The following is a 12,117-nucleotide window of genomic DNA, read 5'->3' as shown; positions in this document are numbered from 1 at the left end:
TATTTACCAACAAAATTAACAATATAACACAAAAAACAATAAAAAAATCATCAGGACTAATCGCAATTCTAATAACAGGCAACCACAACATGCGCTAGGTTAAAAAAAAGATTATGACTACTTATCTGACACTTTTTATAATATATTAATCAAGGTCATTATTGCAGAATTTCAGAATATACACGCCTACTATGCAATATACACAGTATACTATGTATAAACTGAGAATTAGTACTGTTTAGACCAAAAATGTTGATGTGACGACACTAAATCGTTTCTTTCGTTTTCAAAAACATTTTTAATCTCCTAAACTATTGAAGATAAATTCATTGAGACTCGATTTTGGGCTCTCAATAGACGTATCCTATCTATTGAAAAGATAAAACGGAATATCACAAACTGAGCCAAAATAACACACTGTGTGCCGGAGTCGTACAGATGGCGTGTGGATCGCTGCAGTAAGTCTGGCTGGGATATTATAACTTATCTTTTATCCAGGTAAAGAACACAAGACCTTAGGGTCTCTTTCCAATAATTAAATTCGTAGTTTCTGATGACATATCGCACATTGTTACTACGAAGTGTTACGGATTCGACGAGGGATCCGATCCGTTCATCGCAATATTTCAGACATGGAATTTTTAAGAACTTATAGGGTTTCGCCATCGCTTTTAAAACCATTTGCGAGGATAAAATTCCACTGCTTGCTCCAAAAAAAAAATGGGATTCGAAGTAATTTTGTAGTAGGGTTAGATCCGAAGTTCGTCGTTTCTTTGTTTCGGACCGACGTTTCGACGTTCGTTTTTGGATGTAGAACCTCTTAATTTCACGTAAAGTCTAAAACGCGGGGAAGGCTCGAGAAATGACGTTTTTAATCAAATAAAGGAATAAGTTTTTTCACCAAAATTATATGACATTAGTCCATCTTGAAAAATATGGACAATGCCTTACACTTTTGTCAGCAAATTGTAATTTGAATGTAATAACATTTATTTTTTGGTAGAGAACACAATTTCACTTAACTACTTTGCCACCGATTCAAACGGTGGTAATGTTTCGTGTACTTAAGCATTACCAGCTCTTAATTAGTCGATTTTTCGACATAATAACTTAAGTATCACAGTTCTTTAAACCTTACTCCATTTAACATTAAAAATAAACTTTTTAAAAATATAATCTTGAGCATATCAAGTCCGCTCGTAAATACAATCGAAATTCGATCACAGACTGTAATTAAATAAGTCTATAATTTTTTAAAATATAAATTACTAATACATTTATAGTACTATGACCAATGTAGATTGTATTATTTCGCATATCTTTGCGGCACTGCGATCTCCTATTTCCAGTCAATTGTGATGTCATACTTTGGTCAATGAATTAATGACGAAATCTATAGATATTACAGTACTCGACAGTAAATATTAATGGCGTCGACTACAACAAAATTGATACGCTCCGAATAGTTCCTGATGGACGCATTTTTATAGTTAAAAGCGCATAAATTCGGCGAGCCAAGTCGACGTCAGTCATTAAACTTCGAGCTGTAGTCAGTCAGTTACAAAATAGCACATATCTCACCGCGATGATGATCTCGAAGCCTAATCTAGCCAATTATTATTCGTATACTTTATCTCTTTCTATAACTCAAAGTAATATTTGCTGCCGTGTACTGTACCAACTTTAATTGCATGACATTTATTTATTACTTTGAATGACAAAACTAGCTTGCCGTTTGCCTGATGGTAAGCGATACGATCCATAAACAGTAGAAACACCATGCAATACCATGAATTATAAAGTATTGTTCGGTATTTCACTGCGCTCGCCATCCTGAGACATGAGATGATATAAGTCTTATTATGTCCAGTAGTTACACTGAAATAAGAGAACGCTATAAAGCCGTCGTCACATTGAACCAAAATAGTCACCAACAAACCATAAAACGTAAACAAAACTCTTCACAGACGATTAAAACTAATTTCAATATTAAAACTATGTTACAAACAATCCATTTTTCATTACAAATTGTCACTGATGTTTTACTACAGTTTGAAGAGTTTTGTTTACATCGTATAGTTGTTTGGTCAATACTACAGGCTCCACTGATATGTCTTACATCTAGCCTCAGTTCCTAACGCTTTGTCCTAGGTTCTTTGTTTCTATTGGTTATAGTTAACACAACACATGGTTAATATGAAAATTGAATTGTAAACTTTAACGCCACGTGGTACCGCTTAGTTTCATTTAACGATGATCAGCTTTGCTTTACGTGTTTCATAGATTCTTATTAAAAAGTCAACTCTTAAACGTCAAAATCTGTTTTCTTGTTTATTTGTTGTCACATGCTTCGTTTTGAGCTTTAAGTTTTTCCTGTTTAATTTTCTCGTCCTTTTCCTTCAGCAAGTCTTCTAAATTCGCCCAGCTGTTCTTAGCTTTTGTACTTTCGATTTTTTTCACTCGCTCCGTGTACATTTTGCTCAACTCCTGAGCATATTCCGAGGGCTTGTATTGTTCGATATGATTTTTCGAGGGTCTTGCAACGGTTTTTTCCGACACGTTCGGGGACTTTCTTGTTTCTTTCCTTTTGAAAGTAATAGAGCTCAAAAATACCGGAGGCGTAGGTGAAATAACTTGAGCTTTTTCAGGTAGCTTTACTGCTTCTGCTGGTTTGCCATCGTTTTTGTTCATCCAATGATTAACTTTGTTTATAGAATCCCTTATTTGTGGATCTGATAGGTTCGTATCTGAACAGAGTTTTTCATCGCTCACGCTGATGTCCGTTTTGTTATCAGACGCGGTAGATAACGCTTTCTTTTCTAACTTGCTATATTCGTTTATATTTTTAATTCCTGGATCGGATGATGTTCTTACACCAGCATTTAAATCATTAAGAAATAACTTTTTTATAACTTCAAAACTACTTCCACTTGGTTTGCTTGACGTGCCAACACTTTTATTTGAGGGCGTGTCATCAATTTTAGGTTTGTGTTGTAAATTATTTTGAGACTCTGATTCTTCAGCAGCTTCAGCTTTGGAATGTTCGTAATAATCTGGCGTTAACAGTTTAATAGGCTTGACTGTGTTTTCCACTGTATCTTTGATACCATCACTCCCTTGCATTGACAATAATTTTTGCAAGTTGGCAATCGCGAAGTTCCTTTCTTTTTTTACTTGGAAAGTACTCACTCCGTTCTGATTAGGCTTTTGTACTTTACTTCTTAATTCGGATGTTTTATCTTTCTGTTCCTGTGCATTTGAAGTACATGCTTCTAAATCTTTATGTAATTCGTCATTTCTATTAATATCAGTTTGTTTATTAATGCCCTGCGCCTTAAGTTTGTCGCCTTTTCCGCTCTCACTGTCACGAGATTTTCGTGAAGTAGGGCCTGATATAACAACACTGGGTTTATTTTCCTTTGAGCTTGTATTCCCTTCAGGTTTATTCGCAACAGCGCAAGCCGTGATGTCTTGAGGCTTAAATTCCTGTACGTTCGGGTTTAATTTGCTTATACTAATAATATCACAGGGCGACTTAGGGCGTGTGGTGCATACATTCGTGTCATAATCAGACGAGGAGTCATCGCATCCTTGTACCTGAAAAGTAAAACATCACTTATTTACACTTGACTATAGACTATAATTTGTGAAATTCTTTTATGAAGTCCGTCACTGCCTGAAAGGGCCACTAAATTCCCCAATCATGATTCATTTAAGGAGTGTTTTGCTATCACCAAATATAGACTGACAGGGATAAGCCCCGCTCTCTGATCGGTCGAACGCGAAAGACCACAATTTCGAACGCAGTGAACACTAAGTACTTCAAGCTCTATTCAAAGCTGAGCAAATTACGTATAACTGTAGTTCGGTGCAGTTAACATAAATGAATGAATATATTCCAGTTAGTTTTACTTGCCAGCAATTTCGGTACAATAGGAAAGAAAGTTGTTTTAGTATGTAAGAATATTTTTCAACAAGAAGACATATACAATTTAAATCAGGTCTAACAAATGTGGCTGGCCTCTTCAAGTAGGGTTCACGTAATTGTGGTTCTATGAGGCTAAAATTACAGTTTAGAAATGTAACTAACACGTTGTAGACATATTTCCCGCCACCATGTTACCGGCATTTTCTTTGCTACCAGGGTGACGCCGCGCTATTGCTAATAAAAAGTCATTTTTATTTGCACTGCGGTAAGATACTTGTATTTGCCCGGATAGCGAATGTACGTATAATGTATATGTTTAAGTACGCACCATCCTTATCATTTCCGTGATGCCTCTGAGGTCGGGAGACATCGCGGGACCCGCAGACTTCTCTCCTATTGTGTCGCGAAACATCAGCTCCATCTCGTCATCTGTAACGATCAGTATATATTTACCTAGTCTGAAACTACTGGACGGATGACTTCTACAACTTGATAAGCTACAAACACAAACTGACCTACTCTAGCAATTATAAATTTGAAAATTTATGAATTTGTTTGTGAAGAGGTGTTGTATATTTGGTTTTGGAACGGACTGCTGAGACAAATGTCTGCAGGTTCAAAACCCAAGGGCATGCATCTCTGAATTTTTAAAAAAATTATGTGTGTATTTTTTGTAAATTATCGCTTGTTTTAACAGTGAAGGAAAACATCATGAGGATACCTGCATACCTGAGAAGTTAATTATAGGAGTTTTTAGGGTATGTAAAGTCTGCTAATCCGCAAGGAACTGTGACGGACTAAGACTAAGGAATCAACGATTTTAGCCGCATTTTGCATTATGCAATCAATGAATCAATATCCACACGATAATTTTAAATGACCAAAGTAAACATAACATACTATGGAAATATGATTCATTTTCTTTTTTTATATGTATTATAAATTTAAAAATAGATTCCAAAAATATTATTAGCACGCCGTTTTGCTAGTGGCACCGCCTTAATATGGAATGTGAACTTTTTCTGGTCAAGATGGTTCTTAAAATTTCGAATGACTAATTGCAGTTCAAGTGGCGTTTATAACTTGTATAAGTATACAATACGACACGTGAAGTATCGCATCTAAGAACACTTGACACTATAGTGTAATAAAAATCCGACATTGAAATGTACACCTTAACATAAAGGAATAGAATGCAAAATTATTTGTCATCGTGAGAGGTGGATCGTCTTACGTCGCACAAATGTTGTAACTTTACACAACTTATTAAAGAAGTTTCGACGCAAAACAATAAATATTTAATTTTTTAATTGTAAATCGTGCCGGAATAACAAGAGCAAACTGAAAATAAATTATAACCTGTTATAGAGGTGTAGGTTTCTACAAAGGCCAAGCACCTATACAACTCGATTCCAACCGGCTTCCCTTTTAGATTTATTTACGTTCGTCTTAGTTTTTATTTCCTGTTAAATTAACCGCAATATGTTAGGTAAGGCTTTAGTATTTTGCTCCGAGTAACCTTTTGAAAAATTCCACCGTTCCCCACTGATCCTTAGTGTTCATTCAAGTATTATTGTATAATTAAAAAATATTTATTATTTTAATACATAATGTGAATAACATTCGATCTTACAGACTATGACTTAAATTTTTGTTTACGAAATGCAATTATCAGATCATAATGCATTATGACGTCCACGAAGTGTCAGCAGTTGCTGGTAAGGCGTTATTGTTAAATTCCAGAGTAGCTATTAGTCAGCAATATTGCTCAATTGCAATTTGATTATTTGCAATGTTTATTCGAGTTTTACATTTTCGGGTCAGATTGTAATCATTCATATTGTCATTGTGCTGCTAAGGAGAAACTAACTTAAAACATTATTATTTATAATTTTACAGAATAAAGCTATTAATTGATTTTAGCATTATATACCAACAAACACTTGAACAAAAAGGCGTAAATATATATCAATATATTTATATTCTGTGTATAAGCAATATATAAGCTTGGGAAAGGAAATGTTCAAATCAGATTTTAAGAAGAATAAGACTTATATGGACGAATAAGGTAACTAAGTAGTAATTTCGAGATAATGCAGAGCGAAAAAGTGGTAGGCAACCAACTGGTTGTCCCACGACCTAAAGAAGTTTACTGACATATTGTTGACGAGAACTGCAAGGGTCGGGGAAAATGGGGAATGCCTCCGCTAGCTTTCTGTCGAAAGGATAAGTTGTAAAGAAGACTGCTGTAAAACACAGCTAAAAATTAAAACTAAAAACAAAAAGAAAATCCTTTTAGTGAATAAAGGGTTTTTGACTTGATTTGAACTAACAGATCAATAAAAGCATCTATGTCACCAAATGTGACTAAATGCTGCATGACAACTTAAAAATTAAGCCAACATAACAGACACACTGTCACAGTATTCCCAAATAAATGACTATATTGTAAGAACTATATACATTGCCTATGTCAGGGATGGCGAACAATTGACATGCATACCAATCGAGACTCCAAGACCAATAATTTGGGCAAGCTTATAATATCCCAACCAAAAACTTTGTTGGAACATAAAAAAGGGCACTTGGTTAGATAAGGCCATCTTTGGATAGCATGTTACCAGCACATTATTATTATTTTTTAAATAATGGCATTTTAACCTATAAATGTTTGCCATCCCTGGCCTCCATGATAACTGCCAGATAACATTGACTTGAACATTGTCCCATTAAAATTAAAAAATAATGGTTACCATTGTCTCCATACTAATGTCATCAAATACCCAGAATATGCAGACAAAGCTCCTTTGTTTATTCTAATATCACATCTGTTGATAATTATGGTTATTTAAATATAGAAATGAAGTATTAACTATAAAGTGTTTAACTCCTTTATTACCCATACACAAAGTTAACAGTTTCAGTTACTAGTAGATGATACTAATTAAAATTATTAATAATAGGTGCTATTTATTTATAACAAAAATAAACTTTTGATTAATCACCTCAGATTTTCAAGATATAGGCATGCCCAGTTTGAGAGTCAACAACCGTATAAATAATATAAGTGTACCATGTACAGTCAGCAACAGAAGTCGTTGAACATAATTTGTTTCCAATATTTCCTAATCATTATCATTTACCATAAGTTTACTGATTAATTTAAATACAAAACAACTTGTCATAATTGAACTACAAAAGTAGCTGAAAGCTGTCAAACCATTAACAGTTAAACATTACTAGCGACATTTTTTTTATGATCTGTAATAAATACAAATGTGGCCGAAATTAGCAAATTCTTTGTTTTATATACAAGCTTTTTTTCCTATTCGTTAAATTGAACCCATCAAGCTTTGAGAAATCCATCTCGCGAAGCGCAGCGCACCGCGTTTTTTACTATCAAAACATTGCTGACTAAATACAACAGTCCAGAATATTCATTTAATTGTTATTTTATAACATACTAGCTTTGGCTCGCTACTCCACCCGCGTGAAAAAGTTTTTCAATGACAAAAGTCGTACTTTATATTTACCCGGGATAGAAAGTAGCGTATAGCGCTTAAGAGTAATGTAGCTTTCTATTAGTGAAATATTTTCAAAATCGGTTAAGTAGTTCCTGAGTTTTGCGCATTCAAACAAACAAATTCTTCAGGTTTATATAATAGTATACATTGAACTTAATAACCAGAATTATATTAGGGTATAGCGTGATGATATATAGCCTATAGCACTCCACGAACAAAGGGCTATCCAACGCAAAAAGAATTTTTCAGTTTGGACCGGTAGTTCCTGAGATTAGCCATTACTGCTCCGCTCCTATTGGGTATAGCGTGATGATATATAGCCTATAGCACTCCACGAACAAAGGGCTATCCAACGCAAAAAGAATTTTTCAATTTGGACTGGTAGTTCCTGAGATTAGCGCGTTCAAACAAACAAACAAACTCTTCAGCTTTATATAATAGTATAGATTTTTACGTTTTTCTTTCAACTGCGAGAACTAATCACTAACTAGACGTGAATTTAAATTCTTTACTTGTCAATATTTGTTTAGTTACCCAGATTAAAGGTGAAACAAAATGTATGAAAAATGGACCTTAAGCTATAACCTTAATGGGAATAGGTTAGTTACATTTTAAACATCCTATTTTATAGAGCACTGGCCGGTTTAAGGAACAAATGTGTAAATTCAAAATTATTCTGGCAGGAGATTCTCTTCGAAGGATTCAACTTCAACGTCAGTTTCTTTTTCATATTTTTTTCAGCCAATCCTTTACTTTTGGATACCATCCATATTGGAATGATAACCTTAATCTGTACTCTTCTTTGGTAAGTGTTTTATGGTCCGTTTCAATGTTCAGGTGTTTTGTAAATTAATATCTGTTCATCGACTTTTGTTGCTGACCGTACCATATAAGTCTGCCTAAACAAATTAAATAAGACATCTACAAGTCAAAATAGAGTAGTCATGAATTATTCTGCAAATCTTTCTTGGTCCTGCCAATGCATTGTATCTCAGTTATATCATTAAATAGGCAAATACCAGTATTATCTATACTTATAATAAAAATCTAAGCAACAAAATATATTATGTCAAATGACAGTGTAAATAAAATTCACTTGTAGGTTACAAATAATCTAAAGAATATTTTTAAATGGTTCCTTAAATTAGTACTGTTTTTTTGTTCAATAGCTTAAGTTATGATGAAACAATTAATCAATAATATATAGAAATATTATGCAACAATTTTTTTGATTTTGATTCAACACTTCTAATTTACTTAACTTATTATTCTTAGTTAATTAAGTATGAGAGAAAATTGATACTATCCAAATCTAAATGTCACATAATGCAAGGCTTCTCCTTTTTTATTTTTTTTTTGTTATAGTTGTTATACATATTTATATATTGTTCAAAAACAACCAAAATTTATAATTGTAAGGGGTTATCCCATCCCACACTAGAGATCTATAACATTACAATAAGCAAGTACTTGTAATTGTAATTACATATTTCTACAACTGTTTGTTACCAAAATAAAATAATCTGTATGATTAGACAATTCAATTGAACACCCCTGGCTAACAATATGCAATTGGGAAAATTAATTTCTAGCTTGTTTCACAACATATAGAAGGTTGAGAAAGTATATTCAAGAGTGTCTTACATGAGTAACGACTTGGGCTGAAGTTTTGTAAGTTATATTTTCAGAATTAATACTAATAGTGATATAAATGCTTAGGAATTATATTTGATATCTCGTAATAAACATTTTATAATCATAAGGGGCATCTTGGAACAGAATTAATGAAATCAGATAATTGAATTACACCTGACTACAACACAATAACAAACAATTTATAACCTGCTTTGTATAACCTTGAGGAAGAAACTCATTGTTTTCTTACATTTTCCGTCTCTGTGGTATAAAACCAAACATAAACTTGCTCTATGAGCCCAAGTTATCACTGCTTTCCAGCGACATTCAGCCAGATCATGTACCTATTAATAGTGTTTAGGGCTCACCTGGTTCGCAGAAGTATTGTGGCGGCGGCCTTTCTCCTACCACCAAGTAGCTGCTGTCTATATTGGGCACCTTGCCAGTCGCCACCGCCAGGTCTTTGAGGACATCTTCTTTCGTGTACCATTTTCCTTTGCTCATTTTTCAGGTTAGTACCTAGAAATACATAATTTATGCCAATATTTTAGCAAAATGTACATGCAAAATGCGAATTACCCACGAAATTGTAAGGGTCTGACATTCAATGGCACTTGAACCCTGGTTCGTATTAAGAATTTGGAAAACATATTAAAACAACTTTTTGGAAATAAATGATATTTCAACTCACTTTATTTATATACGAAACACAACAAAAGCTCAATACAAAGAACAAAACGTCGATAAAACCTATCCTGTACCCTTATGACAACTTAAACATGAGCAGACATGTCCATGAATCATGGCTAAATCAAAAACGATATGTTGACAAATAAGTTATAGGGTTGCAAAAAAATATCGACATTTATTTTTCAAGCACCTACGTGTCGTAAAGTTTATTGCATTTAGTTGCCGGAAATCCCTAATAAATGAACGGAAATTACATGGGAACCTCTTTCAGTTCCATCGCCCTTTTTACGGGCTACTGGCTAGTAATCTGATTCAAGGTAATTTTAGTCTTGCAGAACACTAAACGTCGATTTACACACGGTAACACTGGTTAGTTAGGCGTAAATATTTTTAGATTGGTAACATTGTTATTTTCCATATATATTATAATTCTCTTTGATTGTTATCATTTGTCAAGTCGAAATGTATCGTATTTCTAAATTCTGATATTGTATCCGAAAAAAAAATTGATACACATTCATTAATTAACAGTATATTTCAGAGGATTACAAATAGGAACTACTTTATTATTTAAAGATAGGATAATTTGTACAAATAAAATGGGTGATGAAAAACCATCCGACGACAGTCAACAAAACAGTCTGTCTAATGCTACGGAGAACCTAAAAATTGAGGAACAAAAAGAGAATGGGGATGCTGCGAAAACGGATAAAGTGAAAAGTAAGTATCATTTAATTCACACACAATGTGAGATAAGGATTTGTACCCTTTGTTGTCATAGGCTCGCCATTACATATCGTGGTACAGAAATAATCGAAAACAATTTACTTCTTGCGCCTCCATTGTATACTTTGTATTTGTACCATTAGTTATTAATACCAGAATATCCTTTTTCAGTTGACATCTTACTCAAAGCTACAGGCAATGCTCCAATAATGAAGAAAAAGAAATGGGCGGTTGATGCAGAGAAACCCATTGGATGGATCATGGAGTTTGTGAAAAAATATCTCAAACTGGAACCTGACGAGAAACTGGTAATTGATTTTTGTTACTAATTAGTGTATAGGGAAATGGTTGGATACACTTTTTCAGGCTTTTACACATCTTATCTTTATGGTGTTGGTATAAATGGACCAAGCAGTACAAAATCTGAGCACTAACAAAAATTATTTAATGTCTCGCAAAGGAATACCATGGTCTCTGGTTGGTGCTAATGTGTTAATTTGTGTTATGGATGCAATAGAAGAGTCTTGTGAGGGTGAAGAAAATTATTTTTTTCTAGAAAAACATGAATTGAATGAGCAGGAAATTATATTTTAAATGTTTCTATATTTCCATAGTCATTATAAATCACGCACAATGGTCCGACTACTTTACGGGCATAATCATAGTCATTATAAAAGCATTTTGATTCAAGCTCATATTAGGGAGACCCTGAGTTTCAAAATTTTTTATAATCATTGTATCTCAGAAATAGTGATTCTTATAATTGTATGATCTACAATTTTGTGTAACTAATTTTTATTATAAAAATAACCACTTGTTGAAAAATTCAAGAAACCCATACTTAGGAACCTCGGTGTTTATTTTTTTGCATACAGGACTAATGGGGACTTTTCTCATTTTGTTTATAATGATTTTGCCAACATTGATACCATATTACAGGCTCTTTCACGCTAAATTGACCAGACTTACTGCCGTTTTCAGTAAACAATTCCAATCTGACTTCAATCCAATTCACAGAATGAACCAATCAAAATATTTCATTTGAAGAATGTCAAGAAAAACTTTATTTATTGGTCTATTTTGAGATAGATCAAAAAAAAAATTAGGATTGTTTATTGAAATGCCTCATATTAGTAATGAAATTTATTTATAGTATGAAAACTGCCTTTAAATATCTGTCAATAAGTTACTTCTTGCGCCACTAATTGTAAAAAAAATATAATCACTATGCAAGTACATAGTTAATTATGAAGAAACAATATTCTCGAAAGGCCAACGTCCATAATAATGTTTTACATATAATACTAATATAAATAATTTAATATTACAGTTCCTGTATGTAAACCAGACATTTGCACCATCACCAGATCAGATAGTGAGGAATCTTTATGATTGCTTTGGTACTGATGGCAAACTAGTTTTACATTACTGCAAGACACAAGCGTGGGGCTGAAAATGTGAGAACAATATTATTTTATAAGGATTCTATGCAGCTTAATAAATAAAGCTATTTAATTAACGCCCAAACTATAAACTGTAGTCATTTTGGCTTATTACTGTTTTGTCATCCTTGGACTAGGTCTTTTGTATTTAAAAGTCTGTTTGTAGAAACCA

The 12,117-nt window shown here is 33.3% G+C and overlaps 2 protein-coding genes across 2 annotated transcripts; one reads left to right on the top strand and one right to left on the bottom strand.

Annotated features, from left to right (window-relative positions):
- Positions 1-591: 591 nt before the first annotated feature.
- On the bottom strand, positions 592-9,915 carry LOC115449457. Its single transcript, XM_030177290.2, has 4 exons — positions 9,779-9,915; positions 9,456-9,606; positions 4,257-4,357; positions 592-3,597 (listed from the first exon to the last, which is right to left on the bottom strand). The coding sequence occupies exons 2-4, from the start codon at positions 9,589-9,591 to the stop codon at positions 2,332-2,334; spliced, it is 1,503 nt and encodes a 500-aa protein (XP_030033150.1). The 5' UTR covers positions 9,592-9,606; positions 9,779-9,915; the 3' UTR covers positions 592-2,331.
- A 283-nt stretch (positions 9,916-10,198) lies between these two features.
- On the top strand, positions 10,199-12,031 carry LOC115449458 (autophagy protein 12-like). Its single transcript, XM_030177291.2, has 3 exons — positions 10,199-10,497; positions 10,675-10,811; positions 11,834-12,031. Exons 1-3 carry the CDS (start codon positions 10,377-10,379, stop codon positions 11,954-11,956), a joined length of 381 nt encoding a protein of 126 aa, XP_030033151.1. The 5' UTR covers positions 10,199-10,376; the 3' UTR covers positions 11,957-12,031.
- Positions 12,032-12,117: the final 86 nt, after the last annotated feature.

The sequence above is a fragment of the Manduca sexta genome, chromosome 12, assembly GCF_014839805.1.
Source record: "Manduca sexta isolate Smith_Timp_Sample1 chromosome 12, JHU_Msex_v1.0, whole genome shotgun sequence".
Lineage (NCBI taxonomy): Eukaryota > Metazoa > Arthropoda > Insecta > Lepidoptera > Sphingidae > Manduca > Manduca sexta.
Note: the sequence above shows the minus strand (reverse complement) of the source record. Positions and strands in the feature narration are given on the sequence as shown.

Coding starts and splice junctions, on each gene's coding strand:
- LOC115449457 (XM_030177290.2), bottom strand. CDS start 9,591: ATGAGCAAAGGAAAATGGTACACGAAAGAAGATGTCCTCAAAGACCTG. Junction 4,358..9,455: donor ACAATACTTCTGCGAACCAG/GTGAGCCCTAAA, acceptor TGATCGTTACAG/ATGACGAGATGGAGCTGATG. Junction 3,598..4,256: donor TCACGGAAATGATAAGGATG/GTGCGTACTTAA, acceptor TTTACTTTTCAG/GTACAAGGATGCGATGACTC.
- LOC115449458 (XM_030177291.2), top strand. CDS start 10,377: ATGGGTGATGAAAAACCATCCGACGACAGTCAACAAAACAGTCTGTCT. Junction 10,498..10,674: donor GAAAACGGATAAAGTGAAAA/GTAAGTATCATT, acceptor ATCCTTTTTCAG/TTGACATCTTACTCAAAGCT. Junction 10,812..11,833: donor TGGAACCTGACGAGAAACTG/GTAATTGATTTT, acceptor TTAATATTACAG/TTCCTGTATGTAAACCAGAC.